The 20,039-nt window shown below is 41.6% G+C and overlaps 1 protein-coding gene across 4 annotated transcripts in view; it reads left to right on the top strand.

Annotated features, from left to right (window-relative positions):
* Window positions 1–20,039, top strand: part of LOC147027841 (rho guanine nucleotide exchange factor 18-like) — a 242,726-nt gene that overhangs the window by 55,703 nt on the left and 166,984 nt on the right. For 3 of the 4 annotated variants that reach the window (XM_085877505.1, XM_085877507.1, XM_085877506.1), the window contains 6 exons: window positions 1,103–1,405; window positions 6,261–6,450; window positions 6,593–6,794; window positions 15,015–15,078; window positions 15,366–15,461; window positions 17,240–17,316. In XM_085877505.1, coding sequence (XP_085733631.1) covers window positions 1,103–1,405; window positions 6,261–6,450; window positions 6,593–6,794; window positions 15,015–15,078; window positions 15,366–15,461; window positions 17,240–17,316 — 932 coding nt within the window. The remainder of the gene's footprint in view (window positions 1–1,102; window positions 1,406–6,260; window positions 6,451–6,592; window positions 6,795–15,014; window positions 15,079–15,365; window positions 15,462–17,239; window positions 17,317–20,039) is intronic. The other variant, XM_085877509.1, reaches the window with a different exon arrangement.

The following is a 20,039-nucleotide window of genomic DNA, read 5'->3' on the forward strand; positions in this document are numbered from 1 at the left end:
GCTACCGTATAATGGGGTATTGGCAACGTTTAGGGGAATTGGTATATAAAAATGGGATGGGATGTGGGACACAGGAGGAACCCGTCAGTGTTCCAGACTCCATGGTTTTTTTATTATTATTTTTTTTCTTCGGCATGACGGTGATGTTGACTCTTCAATTTCTAGTGCGGTTATGATTTAAATCGTTGAGCGGCAGCCTATTAATTATATTATATTATAACCGCACTAGAATTCGAAGTGTCAACATCAACGTCATACCGAAGAAAAAACAAAAACAAAAAAAAACATGGAGTCTGGACACACTGACGCTAAACATTACCTCGACGTGTTTCGACTTATGAGGAACTTACAAGTAACGTGTGTCAACGATCGCGTAACGTGCCTACAACACGTTACTCATAGGTTAGAAATAAGTTTCGGGTATGCTAAACATTACCTCGACGTGTTTCGACTTATGAGTAACTTACAAGTAACGTGTGTCAACGATCGCGTAACGTACCTACAACTTATGGCCAAGCGTATGCGGAATGTGTGAGTCATACCCTGGCATGCGTCGAAAATTTTGAGCATGTTAAAATTTGTCGACGTGCTCGGCGTACTACGACGTATGCCAGCGTGCTGTTAACGTATACAAAACTTACCCATAACGTATTCGACGTGTGCCAGCATTTTAGACAAATTTTTCATACGTCGGCATACGCTGGCTAAATCGTCAAGGTGTGACAGTGGCTTAAAGTTGGTAAAATCTTTTATCTGTTGAAAGAAAGAAATGAAAAATTTTAACTCGTAATTATAAACAACAAATTTAATTTTTGATTTAACATTTAAAAACATTCATCAGTTAATCATACATCCTTCATCTGAAAATTTACACTATATAATGATTTGATAAATCAAAGACATGCTGGTTGGGAACATTGTGATGACACCACGGAGCTTATTCGAACAACCCAGAAACCACTTCTTGTTCCACAATGGCTGTTTCAGGCTCTAAAGATCATTGAATATTAAGAGAGCTGTCAGGGTGGAAAATAATGAATCGATGACACACAGCATTGGAACTTTCTGAAGTAGTTCACATTTGAGTCGTTGCCTCCCCCAGGTCACCACCGCTGTGAGACTGTGGATCTGAGCCTTTATGTGTGCACCACTACCTTTGAAACTCAATATCTGGGCACAACGTCGCTTTGCTACTTCGAGGATACTTTGTGTACAGCTATTCCGGGTCTCGTGGGTGCGGCTTTTGGCAATGGAGTAATACCAGACTGGAGCATTATACTTCATGAACCAGACCTGCAGGACCCTGACAAGCTCCAGTGGCTGGATCGGAGACTTGCCGCAGCTATTGGCCACCTGGCTGGGATGTGGGATGTCACCAATCTTCTTGATTGCCCAGCGAGTGAAGGTCTGCTCTTTCGAAATGCAACCAAAGGCATATTTTGGTGTTTTTTATTTCATCAAATCGAATTGCAGAAATCTTTGTTCAATTTGCATGCATAATCTAATCACGAACATGCAACGCCGTAAGCAAAATGATGAACTACAGTAAGAATTTAACTTTCTACCTTCCATCCTGTAGCTCTGCAAAGCCACGTACATTTCCTGATTAACCCACTTTGAGGCACACCAAGTCCAAGCCGTCTGCTTATCTCCCTTCCTTTGTAACACTTTCTCTTTTGATAAACTTGCTGTGCAATCTTTAGTTGTACTCATCACCTTGTGAGTGTTTTTTACCACTGACATTTCAATTCTCCTTTGCTAAATTTCCGTGATCACACCTAATTGTTGTTTAGTCCGCTTTCACCCATTGTTCCCTGTTGCTTGGTTTTTGCATACCCTCCTTGTGACCAACATGGAATTAGGGCTACCTTATTTTCATGCAAGGTTTATTGTATTGGTGATGTGAAATGCCTCATCACACAAACAAAGTACCGAGTATTGTCGATAAATTTATCTTTGCATAAAATAAACTAGAAGGGCTCTCGGTAGAGCGCATACTTATGCCACGTAATGCCTGATCCACGGGAACATATCAGGCCCAATACATTTTTGAAATATCATGCTATACAGTACTATATCGTTTTTGACCCTTTCTCTCAATGGTGAAGAATCACTTTAAAAATTAAATAATTCTCGTATCCAGATCCGGATTTGTATCTTCACCAAAATCGAGTCAATTTGTCCTCGTGACACACCCAACCTGTCCACAACTTTTTGAGATGTCCTGCATCCAAAAAAACAAGTAAAACAAACAAACAAACAGACAGAAAGAAAGGGGATGAAAACATAACCTCCACCTTCGGTGTCGGAGGTAATAAAATAAACAAACATAAAATGCATGTAATTTTATTTTAATCACACAAATTTTTATTTTCGAAACTGAAATAAATCATCTTGGTCAGGTTCGGGGAGGGGGGAGGGGCGAAACTTCCTTTATTTGTACCTAAGGCCTACGTCACATTTGCTCTACGGCAAGGATACGGCGGCCGTACGCTCTCTGAATTGACAGAAACGTGCGGCGGCCGCAGAGTTTCTGAGGTGGCCTCAGGGTGGCCCTACGCCGTATGGCTATATTTTACAGGCCGTAAGGTCGCTGTGGAATTATAATGTGGAGTTATAACTTTTTTTCATTTATACGTTTGCTGGAGAATTCGACAAGCTGAAAAAAAAAATTGGTAAAAAAAATAAATTAATTAACACATTCGTTACCGTCCGTCTGGCCGCACGTTCGCCTTAGGGCCCCCCTGCGGTCCCCCTGCGGTCGCCTTGCGTCTGCCTTGAAAATTCTATGGCCGCGGCAGGAACACCCGTGCGACATCAAATCAAAGACCGTACGGCAACCCCACGTTTTCGGTCTCCACAATTTATAAATACGCCGTGCGGCTCCCCGAAAAATAAAAACATATGTGGCTGCTACATTGTGTGACCGTGGAAATACTGCGGCCGCCGTATAATTGCTAGTGGCCGTAGATTTTGGAGACCCCACGGCCGCCGTGGCAAATGTGACCTCGGCCGAACCACCCAGTATGCTCCGTACTGGGCATCTACATTGTTGTGACAGCTGTGTCGGGAAAGTATCCAAGATTACATCATTCTTCAGGAATATTCCATTGTGGATCCTATAGCAGTTTTGGAATAGTTGATGATATAAGGGATCATTATGCATTTATGACTACCACTACTACGACAACACGACTCATACTTTAGCGGTTCAAACTCTCCCCACATTCTTGTCAGATCAGCCAAGTAAAGTTTTGGCCCAAGTCTTTCACCATCCGGCGAGTTAGGCCTGACACTCGACTGAAGGTGACAGGAATTTATAATTTCTCCTGGATGTCGATGATAACTCGCCCGCTCTTCACAAAAGGCATCATTGGCTATTTAACGTTCACCAACTAATGCTAGCAGATGTGACACTCAGCTTAACATCCATCTGAGTGATGGTGCACTTTGTGATGCACAATCCAGCCTGCGAAGCACCAGTTTATAGTCGGGTCAGGAATCAAACCCAGGCCAGACAGCTCAAAGATAAGTACGCCACCTTCTGCACCATGCCGTCAGATTACATATTATTCGCTGCGGATTGTTAACAATTGATTCAATGGTAGTATTGTGTACGGATTAATAATGTCATCATTGAATGCACAATGCATACCACTACAAATGTTACAAAATGGGTTATTGTTTATTGCTGTACTGTGTAGTATTCTCGCTTATTTGCTATTCCAAATTGTCATGTCCAACCAATAGCAGAGCATGTACAATAATAATTAAATTGTAAGCTCTCCCCACAACCATATGAAGGGGCATTGAAATATGTATAGAGGTCAGGCATGTTGAGTGAGATTAACCCCATTTGCTCCACAAGATCACGATGTGAATCCATTGTGGTGCTGACTGCAGATCCCAAAAGACACCCTCGCAGACGGCAGTAGTTTGAAATCATTGACTGTCGTGAGTCACATGACTGATGCTGTCATAAAGGTCTGGTAGCTTGACGATTAAACTAGTTTTACTGGCCATACAGGTTCAAGGCCAGGAAGTCAGGCCCGTGTTGTGAAACCAAGACAACAACATGCAATGGAATAGAATGTTCTATAATTGGACTGTGAAAACTCTTCAACAAACAAGACGTCAGCCATATTATCGAGTCCAAGACACTCCAAATGAGTTTAACAAGTTGCATGTATAAAAAATTATATATATATATATATACACACACACATATGTATTTTCTTACCAATTATACATCGTTGTACATTGAAAAAGAAATAAATAAAGGGTGTGTCTTGGGTTATTGTGAATATCTCGTTCTTAGAACATAAGGAGCACCCGTCGTGTTATTGCTAGACGTGATTGTGACCACTCCCCTCCTGATTCTTTACCACCCACCCCCACTTCCCAAGCAGGTGGCTTTATCGAAATATCCACACCGTCATTATCGTTGCATTACTGTTGTACTCATTCACTGATGTTTGTTTTGCTTGCAGTCTGAACAAAATCATACCTCCGTGTTTCTCAGTATTGACGGAGTCTAATGCCATGAATTGGATCATGAGAGTTTGACCTTTAAATTTGCTGTTTGTCAGATATGACTTGGAACAACTTTGCTGGGTTGGCCTGTTTGCTGCTCCCATATATGTATCCGTGGCTCGTGATACTGAGAACCTGGATTCGGATCACAATTGCTCTTTTGATTTGTACATTGTCCACTCATGTCCTTGAATTCATGTAAAAGTGCACTGACGTGACCTCTTCTCTTTGCCGTGCATGTCCTTGAGACCGAAATATATTTACCCCTCATTATGTATTTTATTATAATATATGACGAAGTCAAAACGTTTTTTTTTTCCACTTTCAAAATGTTTCAAAGAGAAAAGCATGACATCTGTACCAATGGCATGATAAAACTCACCCATTATTGGGGGAACAGTGTGACACCGACTCGAAACTACATAAAAAAGGACTAACATGTGTACCGGGTTTTGCTGGTCCGCTGGTATTCCTTAATGTATAGAAACAGAAGGAAGGGAAAGGAGAGGAGAAAAAGGAAAAGGGGGTGGGGGGAGGTGAAATCTTTTGATATATACCCTCATTTATGTTTGTGACAAAAGGTAACTTTGCTGTGCATTCATGGAATAGAGCCAACAATTCATTTGGAAGGTCGAAGTTAATTATAATCAAAACAATATATATATATATATATATATATATATATATATATATATATATATATATATATATATATATATATATATATATATATATATATATATATATATATATATATATGTCATTGTCATGACCTAGCTGAGGTTCTTAACCACCAACCTCCCAGACTCAGAGCAGACGATCTAGCCATTACCCCATCGAGGCTTGCAGCAGTGATTTATGCAGTCACATAGATCAGGAATGTTCTTATTTGAGTAAGCCGGACACTTGATCCATACATTAAACATGGACAACTAGAACGTCACTCTGTAGATTGTATACCTCCATCACGCTGAACAGTTTATGTTTTTGTATCCCACTGATAGGCCGGATCTGCATCCGCACCTGAACCAAAATCTAATCGGTTTCTTCATGTCACCTACCCAACTCGCCCAGCAATTTTTGTCATTACTCATCCATAACTATTTGAAATATCGTTTTTGGCCCCAGTTCTCAATGGTGAAGAATCACTGAAAAAAAAAATTCATTCTCGTATCCACTTCCAATCTTCACCAAAATCGAATCATTTCATCCTTGGGAGACACCCAACCTGTCCACCAAATTTCGTCTGAATATGTCCGCAACGTTTTTGAGACATCTCATTCACAGACCTAATATCCCTTCGGACCAACAGCCCCCTTTGCTGGCACTGCATCAACATAAGTTTTAATCTAAAAACAATTAAGCTGGGACAGCTTAGTGGTTAATACAGCTTAGTGGTTAATACAGATTAGTGGTTAATACAGCTTAGTGGTTAATACAGCTTAGTGGTTAATACAGCTTCGTGGTTAATACAGCTTAGTGGTTAATACAGATTAGTGGTTAATACAGCTTAGTGGTTAATACAGATTAGTGGTTAATACAGCTTAGTGGTTAATACAGCTTCGTGGTTAATACAGCTTAGTGGTTAATACAGATTAGTGGTTAATACAGATTAGTGGTTAATACAGAACAATTAAGACAGCTTAGTGGTTAATACAGATTGATCCTTTTTTTCACTTCAACTAAGTGTGCTCATAAGTTTTATCTTTTAATCCTCCACACCACAGAAGACCTGCAAATGCCACACGACTCTCCACTGCATGTTGCTGCCCAGCGAGGCCTATCCCGGTTTGCAGCTACCCTACTCACCTTTCCTGCCAGCCGAAAAGACCTCACGAGGCCTGGAGTTGATGGGTTAACACCGGCTGAGATCGCCCAAAGTCGGAGTCACATTGACTTGCAGATTTTGTTGGATAGGTGAACCATTCGTAATTCATCATATTGATCTCAAATCTGTCTCTTTTATAATTTGCCTTCTTTTAATGGGCGACCATGTTTAAATCATTGCCTTGTCCATCATCCTTTATGTATAAATTTCCTCATCCCCACCAAATTCCAGAAAGCCCTCTGAACTGGCAACCTGTCTTCACTTCAACTGGGAAAGTAAGAATGTCGGGGATGGTTGGACCTTGAGAAGACACCCCGAGTCAAATACATTGCTCCTGACTCGACGCATCGGCACCCCGGGAAGAAATGAGATCACCGTCTCAGAGGATGTCAAGCTTCTGCAGAGCACTTCACAAGAACACATTCGTGGGAAGGTGAGTTTAACTGAAATAAGTTTGCTGGCATTTGGGATAGAAAGCTTTTTGCTATTTCAGTTATCAAATCATATCTCATGGAGTTATTTAATTCACCACTTTGCAGAACATTAAATGATGTCAGATTTGTCGACGAAGGCAAACTCTGTGCCCCGCATCGCCTTGAACTTTCTCTTGAACTTGAACTTTCTGATGGCCCGACATTTAACCCTGATGCATGAAATACAAATCGTCTCTTTTGTCTTTTACTTACGAAATCATTAGATTTCGTAAGTATATTGATGACTTCCGTCATCTGTTTGTGTGTTTGTGTGTTTGTTTGTGTTTGTTTGTAGGCACGGTAACTCGAGAACGGAAGAAGCTACCAATGTCAAATTACACCACGTGATTCAGGAAGGTGATGGCTAGCGCTGATTAGATTTTGGTCAAAATCGGTCAAAGGTCAAGGTCACAGTGAGGTCAAACATTCGATTTTTGAGGGTTTGGTACAGAATCATCGTAGAAACTTCTGGTTTGCGTCGCTACCTTCTCTAGAGACAGCTTTTATTAGACAAGGTCAGAGGTCAAGTTGAGGATTTCGTAAGTACCAGTCTATGACTGCTTGTTCGTTTGTTTGTTTTTCATGACACTTTATTACATCCACCCAAGATGCACAACACCCTCGGCTTCAGTTTGTCCTCCGATGTTGGAATTTTCATCACTGTTGCTTGCTGAGTTGTGTGCCCATTGTGCATCGTCAAAGGCCCCATTTCTTGTGAACTTTAGTCCGATTGAAATTATTAAAAACATTGCAAAGTGTTTATGAATGTTTGGTATATTTTATTATTTGACAAATTACAAACTTTGTAGTTTTTATTTTTTATTTTTTATTTTTTCTTTGTATACCAAGTCGAGGCTCGTGTAAGAGCTAATGCACAGAAACATATAACAAGGCAGGACACAAGAGAGGTGGGAGAGGGAAGCACAAAATAGTGGGGAACAAGGACAATAGGAGACCTGTAGAAGTGAGAGGGATAGGACGGGGTACACAGGGTAAACAAGATGGTACTACATAGTGGGGCAGATAACAGCAACTTTTGAGAGGAATCGTGCAAATGATGATACAAGCATCAAATTTGGCACATTTGTTCTCCTTGGGATTCTAATCAAATCTGCCTGATTGGCCATTTGAAAATCCAAATTTTGAAAAATTTGAAGAAAAAAAAAAAACTTCAAAAAAGTCAAGATCACGAATCAATGTTGGATGCTGGCTGAGATTGGTGAATGTTTCAGAAACATCATCAAGGACGTTCCAAGTCTGCCATGCAGTTTTCTTCCCTTTACCGCGGAAGGCAGACACGACGTCGCATCCAGTGAACGCATGGAAGTATGGGATCCCTTGAGCTTTCTCAGGCCCTATTGCAGAAACTACCTCATGGACTGGAATCCATCGTGTCTTGGCTCCTTGGCCAAAGGCAATCCACATGTTCTCAAGACCTAGTTCCTGTAAGGATGGCAGTACAGATATTGCTATGACTAGTACGTCCGTGTCATTAGCCTTAATGATAATGGACTTGCTACCATCCGTCGTTGCATCCCTGGCGTGTACAAATATTCGAGTGTCAGCTTCTTCATGACAACATGGAGACACAGCATCCAGTGACTTCCTTGTGTTGCTAATTGCATCTTCTCCTTTTGTGACAATGACTGTGCTTGTCGTCTGTGCTTCACACATCTTTTCCGCAAGCAAGTGAAACAGCTCAGTCATGTTGCTGTCATCTCGAAGAAAGCTTCTCCAGTTACTTGGGGTCTTACTGGTTCCTGTCACTCTTCTTCTGATTCCTTGCCCCCTTTTCGACCTTGCCTTGGACTTCAGACTTGACTTCTTGTACACATCAAACACTACGTCCACCCTCTCGTACCTGGCACCATAGGATTCCACCTTTGGGATGATGTCTTCTTTCGCATAGTCATCAAATATCTTTGAAGTGCGTGGAGCTAGGGCATTGATAAGTGCTGAGCCATCAATGATGATTGCATCTCCCCTTGGTTCTCTGTCTGGGATGTTCACTTGCGCTTCAACAATTTGAGCCCGCTGTGATTTCAAATTTTTTTGAAGTTTTTTATTTTTTTCAATTTTTCAAAATTTGGATTTTCAAATGGCCAATCGGGCAGATTTGATCAGAAAGCCCTGCAGAACAGAAATGCCAAATTTGATGCTTGTATCATAATTTGCACGATTTCTCTACTATCTACTACACTAACAGGGACTTTCAGGAAGGAAAACAGGGAATTTGAAGGTGGTGAGTTTGGGGTGGATTAATGGGGGGGGGGGGGGTAGTAAAGATCAAGATTTTGATGGGGGAAGATAAGAGATGGTGGTGAACAGGTTTTTTGAAGACCTGGAGGGAAGGGGTGTGATTGAAGAGAGTGTGGGAGTTTGTTCCAGAGGTGGGGAAAAAAGAGGAATGAAAGAGTGAAGGTGAGCCAGTGATTCTTGATTTTAGTAGTTTCAACAGAAGGGGGGTTTTGGTTGTCCTTGAGTGCCCTGAGGAAATATGGGGGGGGGGACATATCACAGACAGAGCAGGCAGGGAAAGGCCAGAGGGGAGACGGTAGAAGACAAAAAGACCACCGACCTGCCTGCGGTGAAAGGGAGAGATCCAAAGACTCAGCCTCATAGCAGGAGATACCAATGATCATAAAAGCCTTGGTTTCCACAGCGTGAAGTCGAGCTAGGTGTGAGGCGGGATCACCACCCCAGAGGTGGAAGTAGGACTCCATCAGACTGGATGAAAGGTTTGTTTGTGTTCAGGAGCTCAGGTGTGCCAAGGAAGGACTTTGCGTGACGGAAGATGCCCAGTCGGCTTTGGAGGCCAGCTTGGAGATGTGGCTTTCCCAGGAAAGATCATGGCAGATAGTGAGACCCAGAAGCTTGAATGAAATGACTTCTTCAACAGCATTGTTGAGAAAGTAGATTGGGGTGGGGGGGGGGTGGTTCCAGACGGTCTTTTTTGAGAGACATAGTGAGAGAGTGAGATTTGTCATGATAGTTACATGAAACAATGGATATATCAAAACATAAGTAAACAGATTTTTATTTCCCAATAATGTCTCAGGCTCATGTCAAAATCAAATAATTGCATTAAAGTTTGTACCAATAAATATTTTGACTGTCCTTTCAGAGTGAGACTGAAAGGTTTTCCAGGATTGAAGGCATTTTCCATTTGTCGGACAATCATCAAATCAATTCCATATCAGCAGAGAATGGTGCAGCTGCTGTCTGCCTATCCGTGAGATGGGGCTCTGTGTGACACAATGTGGAGTCTTCTACAAAAAGGAAGAGAGGGTTTGCAGAACATCAGAGAGGTCGTTTGTGTGAATGAGGAAGCGGACTCTTCCCAAGACACCACCTTGGGGGCACTCCCATCTACATTGCAGCAAGAGGGTAGAGGGTTCCATTGATAGCAACACGTTGACCACGGCCTTGTTTGCCGTGAACGGAGGAAGTCGGATATCCAGGAATGAAGTCGGCCTTGTGTGCCACAGGCAGCGAACTTGGCAAGCAGAGCTGGATGCCAGCCTGTGTTGAATGCCCGATAGATGAATAATTGTGCGACTATAAAATTAATAATTATCCAGGTTCCTGAAATATATACGATCGAGTGAGGTTTGATGACTTTATACAACATAGCTCAAACGGATCTGCACTCTAAAAGTTTCGCAAAAGAAGCATTTGCCGCTATTTTGCCGAGTACTCAACCTCGTACCTCGGATTGATTTTTATTTGTAAGGAAATTTATCTTTCAGGGTATTATCATCTTCTTTCCTGATACAATTTACATGATTTTCTATATTATTTGTCATTAAACTAAGCATATTAGGCTGAGAACAACAAAAATGTACATCGATAAATTATTATTCACTTTGTTCGGTTAGGGATGCACGTGCAACCCCCTTTAGCAAACAGAGTACAAAACCATTTAAGGGCGAACCTTTCAGTGATCGCATTGCTCTAACGTGTCAGACTGATGGAAATAATGTCCGTACCAAGTAGAGGAATCAAAACTGATACGTCAACCAGACCGTGGGGCGGTGTTCAATATCGCCATGTTTGTCTTTCATTTATCTCGCGTTAATCAGTGCTTTAAAAGGAGGTGATGAGTGCCAAGAATATTATCATTTGAGCCTTCAAGTTTGTTTACACAGAAAGCTTGGTATTCATAACGATAAGAAATGCTTTCTAAAACATGAAAATTTTGTACTTTCAACGTCGGATTTAGATTACCCCACGATGGTTAAACCTGCAGAATCATTTAACGGTGACAATCGTTAGTTAAAGGCCTTGTCACATTAGTAAAGACAATCTCTCGTCTTGATCCAACACAAACCTTACTGGTATCACGTTATAATGTTTCTTTTTAAGACACGAGGGTCGATAAACCCCGATGAATACATAAGTTCACAAAAAATGAAACGACAACTTTTAAACTGTGGAATAAACTATGAATTTACAGCGATGAAATTTAGTAGTCAGATGTATGTCAGCCAAAGGGTTTTGTCTGTACCTCTATGGAGTACTGCCCTCTACGATGGGCTTGGGCCCCAGCATTATATCTCTGTCTTCGATTTTATGTGGAATCTAAAGTTCTCAAGACGATTGGAATATCCTATGATGAGGCCAAAGCATAAGGTCTGTTGTTCTCACATCGCAGGTTGGCCCATGGCCTCGATGTTTTTAATATGTCTCCTCTTGTTTAGTTCCCTTTACTCTCTTAACCCTGTGGCCCTCCCCAATAACTCCAGGATACATCCATTATTCCAGTAGCACCCTCCTGGTTAAATTTCCAAAATGCAGGCTGACGTCGTTTGTTTTATATCTCAATTCCCCCGTATGCGGAACTGCCTTCCAGAGGCTGTGCTATCACACTCTTCCCTCCAGGGCTTCAAGCAAGAGGTGCATTTCCATCTCTTGTCATCCCCCCATCCTTATCCAAAATCTTTATTACTCCATTAACCCTTCATGACCAAAATTCTCTTACAGGTTGCAGTTTCCTTCCCTCCTCTTTCTTCTCTTTTCCTCTTTGTTCTTTCCCATCCTCGTTGTGTCCAAGAGTTGCCTCGCTGCCCTGATGTCAGTTCATACCCCTCTCACGCCTCCTCTTTGGTCAAATAAGTGGATCCAATGAAGTTATAAAAAGGTGTTTTGATGATAAAATATTGAGAATAATTATAATCTTAGGAAGCTTCTGACTTAAAGGAGAAGGTTAACGATATAGAAAAACGAAAGTGGTGATGAATGTTAAAACGTTGAGTAGTTAGTGGATTGAATCAATGTCTAACACAAGTTCGATGAAGAACTTTCAGAACATAATGGAATGCTGAAAATGAGTGGTTTTGGTGTTGGAGAAATAAATGTAAAACTATCAAACGTGAATGAGGAACATTTTATTTTTGTTGAGAGTTAATGATAAATTGTTTGTCCATTATGTCACATGTGGTTTTTTTGTGGTTGTCAGGTAAACCTTAACCTCTCCCACCCCGACTACAAGCCCACCTCGTTCCAGGTTTCCAGTTTTTCCTTCCTGACATTTTTGCTTCTGTATCCATCTTGTCCACCTCTGTGTCTTCCCCGAGCCCTCGTTCTTCCCCACATCCCTTATTTATCTAAATCCCCCTCCATTTTGTCCTTCAACCCTGCTGTTTCTACGTCTCCTTTCTACCGTTTCTTTTGTTCCGTTATGTCCCGGTCTGTTCTGTGTTCTACCTCCTCCACGAGCCTCGACGTTGTATAAAAATGAAACAACAAAGAAACACGTTTCACATGTTTTCGCACTTGGGGGTATCGATCGTGGTGGGAGGAAAAAAGTTTTGTTCATGTTCAGAATCTTTGAAGCAACATCCAATGTAAAATAAATATGATTTGCCCGGTTTAAATGATTCTTGAAAAGATGATTATTCGGTATGTTGATGGCATTTGCTCTTAGTAGTTGGTAATGCTTCAGTCACATTTGGCTCGGCAGCCGTAGGGTCTAAAAAATCTACGGCCACTCGCAATTATAGGGCGGCCGCAGTATTTCCACGGTCACACAATGTAGCAGTCACATATGTTTTTATTTTTCGGGGAGCCGCACGGCGTATTTAGAAATTGTGGAGACCGAAAACGTGGGGGTGTCGTACGGTCTTTGATTTGATGTCGCACGGTGACCTTAGGGCGTCCCTGCGGCGGCCATAGAATTTTCAAGGCAGATGCAAGGTAGCCTCAAGGTGCCCGCAAGGCGACCGCAGGGGGACCGCAGGGGGGCCCTAAGGCGAACGTAATTTTTATATTTTTGTAATTTTTTGGGGGTTGGCAAAATTCATTTTTCATTGATAAGAGCCTACGGCAGCCGCACGAATAATGCAAGCCCACCGTACGCCCTACGTACGGTCGACGTGGAACATCTACGTCATGGCTACGGCTTGTCGAATTGCTCCGGCCAACCTAGAAATGAAAAAAGTTATAACTCCGCCCTTTAATTCCACGGAGACCCCTACGGCCTGTAAAATATAGCCTACGGCGTAGGGCCACCCTGAGGCCACCTCAGAAACTCTGCGGCCACCGCACGTTTCTGTCAATTCAGGGGGAGGGGTACGGCCGCTGTATCCTAGCCGTAGAGCGAATGTGACTCATGCTTAAGGCAATGCACATACTGTTTGTAAATGTTGTTGGGAATGAAACAGAATTGGTAACAATTGCTTGCTGTTGGTAACAAAACATCGGATTTGGCAGAGTTTAATTATAAGGGTCAGCAATGTGCTCAGCTTTGGCTGAACCACATCTAGCCATGTGTGCTGTAACTGCTGTTTTTGTGGACACGATAAGTAAGTAATGAAACAGAAGACGTGGCTTGAGAAAGAAGAAGACACGACTTGATCTCACTCGACACAGAGTGTGTGTCTGGGGATTTTGGATGAACGCCGAGGTTTCTGCAGTCAGTCACTGCCGTTTTTCGCAGGGGCGGGGGGGCTCTTTGCTTTGCCCTTCGGAATTGCTCGCTCACATCTGAAGATTCCATTTCAAAATTGAATGTGAGCCAGATTTTTCTTTGACAAAATTTCTGGTGCAGGTTGGTAGGCCATTGGAATGTTGCTGTTCGAAGGGGAACAAACATGCTGCGTTGCACGGTTCTCTCGCATTTGCTGGCAGGTGAATGGCATTCTCCCATTGCTTGGGAACAATCCGGCTGGTTGCTATGGCAACTATAATCAGCATTTTATACGACTGATGTCAACAGAAAAAATAAATTAAAATAATTGCGCTACTTCAGACTTTAAACAGTTCCTATAAGCTTGCGCCGATGAAGGAAGTTTGGCACACGAGGTTTGAACATGCATGATCGAGGTAGAGCAAACAAATGCTTTTGCCATTATTGGATTCCTGATTGCTTAGTTAATCAAAAGACAAACATTAGCAAACATTGTAAATGGGGGGGGGAGGCAATTGCGTAAGTAAGCAGATTATCTGGTCGCATGAATAGGAACTGTTGGACTTGCAGTGGGCCATTAGTTTCAGAGCAAATGGACAAAAGCTACCTTTTATGACCTTGTTAAAAAAACCTGCCCTCAAACTTCCATCACCGACAAACCACCATTGTAATAAACTGCTACATTTGGTCTCTTTCTGAAGCAACAGCGAACTATTCTGGATCTATCTCATAAATATATCCATTCGAATCTATGATCCACTACTACCACTACTAGTATGTCTTTAACAGCCTGTTATTCACACTTTATTGCATGGTCGGCCACGGAAAGTTGTTGTTCCAAGTCTTTCACGAACCAGCTGGCCAAGCCTGAAACGAAACTGAATATGGCAGAAATTTGGAATTTGTTTCAGGGTGCTGGTGATAACTTGCTTACTCTTGGTGAAGGACACCGTGCGATCTTTAACGTCCATCCGAGGGATGGCACACGTTGACGAGTCGCCCTGCCTGCGAAACACCAGGATGACAGTGTGTAACTGGGCCGAGATTCAAACCCAGGCTATAGACAGCTTCGAGGCGAGTGCACATACCTCAAAGAGTCGAAGCTCTCCTGCCAGACGTCATGAAAATGTATAATAATATTTATCCATATTTAGTCAGAATCTCAAAATGAAACGGAAGGCGTTAAATGTGCTTGTAGCGGAAAGGAAACGATTGTTTGCCCATTTCAAATTCATCCTAGACATTGAGATTTTTAATGCTCCAATGTTTGCAGAATGGGCCATTCTCGAGGAGTGTTTCTGAAGACACAGCCCACTTCGGCATGAGTAACGTTGACGGTATGTAAACTATTGAGTCGTGATGTCTTATTTTTTTGGTGTTCATTCTATCAAATGCTCTGATTTATTTCTGCATTACAAATGACCTCCTGCTGATGTGATGACACAATCTGATTTTGATTTCTTCATCAAAATGATTTTGTTTGAATAACAATAACAATAACAATAACAATATATATATATATATATATATATATATATCGTTATTTATTTATTACTATGTTATATTAAGATACCTTTTCCACTTCTTCTGGTTCTGTAATACTCTTTGTGACTATGGGGACCAGGAGAGGTCGACGATGGAAGATGGCGACTTACTGACACCAAGCGCAGCAGTTCCGTCGATTCCCCGCGGCGTGTGGAACATGACCGGAGGAAACAAGGTGTGAATACTTTTCACCTTTACATTGTGTTTCATAGAGCCAAAGCCATATATTTAAATATTTATTTTTTGCTCGCTAAAGTCGAACAGTAATTCGATATGTGGCAAATAAATTGATGGTTTTTAATTTTTAAATTTTTTTTTATTTTTGAGGGGGCGATAGTGGGGGGGGGGGCAGGGTTTGGGAAATTTCTGTCAAGTTTCAAGCGGTGAGGAATTTGTTTCATTAATTTTTTTTGGGATTTATTAAATAATGCACACAGTAAACTTGCATTCCACAACGATATTTATAGTCAACATGGAATTTTAATACAACTCTTAAAATATGCAGCAGTTCAGCACCACTGAAGAGCGAATAAGAAGCATTTTGAATGTTTTATTCTGAGTTTGGTTTTTCTCTTGTCAAGTGTTATTTAAAAAAAAAAACTTGCTAACATTTTTGTTTTGCATTTTAATTTGATGGTACTACTTCTTATTATATGTAGTTATTTCGGGATTGCCTGCGGCACGGTTTCTGCCCCACGTCCTTCACAAACTGGCTGGCCAGGCCTGATTTTTGACTGAAGGTGATTTAAGTAGGAATTTGTAATTCGTTCAGGGTGCTGGTGAACTCAGCAGTAAAGAAGATGCAATCGATCCTGGGGTAAGAACAATATGCCAATTGTGACGTCACATAAGGATCCTTCAGGGTGCTGGTCTCCTACTGTTAGTGAACAACGTTGTTAGGTCTTTAATGTCAAACAATGACTAGCGTTGATCCTCTGGCTCGTTGTCCTTTCGATGGAAGGATGACAGTTTATGGCTAGGTTGAGATTCAAACCCAAACTAAGACAGTTCAAAGGTGAGTGTGCAAACCTTTAGTCGAGGCTATCCTGCCAGCTCTACTATTATTATTATTATTATTGTTATTATTTACTTTTATTATTATTACTACTAGTGTGGATTGGCACACTTCATGTGTCTCACCACATGTCACTGCAGAGGCATCTTTGACCATGCCTGCTTTCTCTGGGAGTGAGGGAAGGGGAGAATGGTGGGTGGGGGTGATGGTGGAATGGGGATTGTGGGGGGATGGTGGAATGGTGGAGGGAGATGGTGGAGGTTAGTGCAGGGAGGTTGGCCAAATATATTTTGTGCTCTGACCGAATATTAACTGTACATCAGAAGTCAGAATCCAACACGTATGAATAAAAAGGAACTCGACACAAATTATTTCATTTCAAATTATCAGTTAGAGCTGGAAGGAAAGGTCAACACAAATTTATCAAAAACTGGAATGGAAATTCGAATTGCCAGCCGTACAGAGCAGACGTGCCCCCCAATACACCGCTTCCCTTGGACTTGCGGCCAGGTTTTTACGTCGGATATTTTCTTTTGCCAATATCTTGATCTCGATCTCGATAAATCAAGTCAAAGTAACAAAAAAATTTAGCGCTGATGAATACAGCTAAATCACAAATGTGTTTCTTAGGTTATATTTATGTATACGAACAACATGGCAAAATTTGTTCAATAAAATTCGAAGAAGAAGATGTTTTGGTCACAAATATACATACATACATACATACATACATACATACATACATACATACGTACATAACCATTTACGTCTGTTCCATTATAATCCAATTTTTTACATTTCATGCGAGAGATGCATTTCCGATCAATAGCTTTTCTCTATCAATAGTCTTTAGGACGAAAACAAACAGAAAATATCTGCAAAACAAATGAAGTGTAAATGCTTTCCTTTCAAATGAATGATTGTCTTGTTTATTCCAGGTGAAGAGCCTTTTGTAGGAAATACAGATCCCGTGGCACTGAGCAGCAGTAAAGAAGATGCAATCATCGATCCTGGGGTAAGAACAATATGCCAATTGTGACGTCACATAAGGATAACTTCATCCACTAAGGGCACGAGCATTTCAAGGGTATTGAGCACGGGGTGTAGAGAATATTGAGAGCACCGAGTGTTTTAGTCCGAACTATAGTTGCTTCCTTCGCATTAGTATGAATGAGTTGACAAATAAGAGAGCAGGGTTAAAAGAACCCTTTATGGATTTTATCAATTCTAACCTGTTCCGAGCTGAAGGCATACGTCTGTCAATGCCTTATAAATCAGATCATATCAGGCATTCACAACACACAAAATGAAGCATCATGAAAACACTCTAAGATGACTTGACAAGTTTATGAGGAACTTGAAATAAACTTGTTTACACACTGCAATGTTCTTGGATTTTGGAAATCTCATTTGAACCTTTCATTACGAATTGAAAGTACGTTTCAGTTCATGCATCGTTTGTCTATCGATCTTCATAAAAGTTTTTTTTTACTCCTACAAATACAACATAACTGACAGGTGAGACTTTTGTCCCTGACGTTCAACTTGGGGTTATGTCTCCCAATATGGTGGAAACAATGCAAATCCTTCCAGATGTCACTAAATGATTAATCAGAGCAGAAATATTTGTTCATTTTTGTTAGCCGTGGTTTGAATCCCGAGGCAGCTACAAACTGTCATTCCGGTGTTTCACAGGCAGGATGATTCATCAATGCGTGTGCCGTCCCTCGGATGGACGTTAAACTGGCGTCGCATCTGCCAACATTAGTTGATGGACGTTAAAGATACCATGGTGTCCTTTATGAAGAGTCGGCGAGCTATCGCCGGCACCCTGAACAAATTACGAAGTTCTTGCCCTGACTTCCTGTGTCGGAGTGGCGACCCGTCCAGGAATGTAACCCCAGCAGAGAAACTGCTTCGGCAGAACCGACGCTCTTCATCGAGCATGGTACATGAACAAACTGGTGTAAAATGCTGTCATGATCGTAAATACTGGGACATGATGATAATTCCTTCTCACCTTCGAGCTTTACTTTCATTGGATCTTGCGCATTGTTGGAATGAAATGTAATCCCAAACCATGATCTTTCCTCCAAAAGGTTTCCTTCTCTTTCGCACAATTGTTCACAATGAAAATAAGCCACCAATATATGTCGGTTAACAAAATGCTTACTCAGCATTTTCAGATGTGCGCACTGTCTATTTTAACATGCTGGTTGGTGATGTGATTGTAAAAATGTCATGAGCTGACATTTGCAGACTATTGAAGTTGTCCCTGCACAGTCAATTGTTCATGTAGTCAATCGGGCCATGTCGTCAAACATTCACTTTGGGACCATGAGAATATTACATGATTAGGAGAGCATTGAGGGAGGGTAGACAGAGGGGGGTTTATATTGAGAAAATGAAGGAAAGGGCAATGCATTGAAGTGAAGAGGGATGGATTTAAACCCTTTATTCGATGTGATGTAAGATACGCCCTGCACTGTATGATTTAAGGTACACGCCAACCAAGAGGTGGTTTTACAAATTTTTTTGCAACTTTTCAGCATTAACTCAATGCAATTCACATCTCTTTACCATTATGGGATCTGGAGCCAATAACTGGCCTCATTTATTGACCACAGCTGTTTGCAACTGGGAATATATTAAAAAAAATATAAAAAATTCCTCCCGACAGCTTTAACGCTACTCTGTAGTCCGAACCAAAATCTTCGCTGTGCTCCAAACTTTCAGGGCAACCTTTTTTTTTATATTACTTTTCAGCATTTGAAATAGAAGAGTTTTGATCATACAGAGCTGGATGGAATATTTTGGTCAATATATACAGCAAACATGTGTTCCTGCTTTGGACCAATATATAAAATGGCTTGTACAGAGCAAGCTAACATCAAATACAAGACCATCATGGGTTGTCCTGTCTAGCATCATTCCCATTTGAGCCACATTCCTCATGATGCTGGGATCCCAGCTTCAAATCCATTACGCTGTGTTGATTTCTCCATTGTGTATTCATGTCGGGGTAACTGAACTCAGAGGTAGTGTACTCACCCTTGAGCTTTCTCGTCTGGGTTCGATTCCTGACCCAATTATAAAATGTCACCCTGGTGTTTCGCAGGCAAGATGTTGCATCAATTGGTGTGCCGTCTGTCGCATGCGATGTACAGCTGCGGGGAGCACTCTGCCAGTATTTGTTGTTGCTCGTGGGTATTAAAGATCCCAAGGTTTCTTTCGAAAAGTGTAGGTGATCGTTACAAACAGCCTGGAATGACAGGATGGTCTACACTCTAGAGGTATGCACACACCTCTAAGCTGTCTCACCTGGGTTCGAATCTTGACCCAGCTATAAACTGTCATCCTGGTGTTTCACAGGTAGGGTGATTCATCAATGTGTGTGCCGTCCCTCGGATGGACGTTAAACTGGTGTCACATCTGCCAACATTAGTTGATGGACGTTAAAGATCCCACATTGTCCTTTATGAAGAGTAGGCGAGTTATCACCAGCACCCTGAACAAATTCCAAATTATTGCCCTAAACAGCTGAGGGCATTGCACAGCCATTGCCTCAGCCAATGATGCTACCCCACAGCCTTGTGTCGCGTATGAATGAAGAAGACTGACACCCTCACAAAATTCCAAATTTCTAGCCTTACTACCACCACTGGGAAGACAACGGCAAATCACTGTATTTCTTTGTCCAGCAAGCTGATTTGGCACTCTATAACATCCTGGAAAGGA

The sequence above is a fragment of the Eptatretus burgeri genome, chromosome 4 (genome assembly GCF_056783735.1).
Source record: "Eptatretus burgeri isolate ZD-2024b chromosome 4, Ebu_testis_v1, whole genome shotgun sequence".
NCBI lineage: Eukaryota > Metazoa > Chordata > Myxini > Myxiniformes > Myxinidae > Eptatretus > Eptatretus burgeri.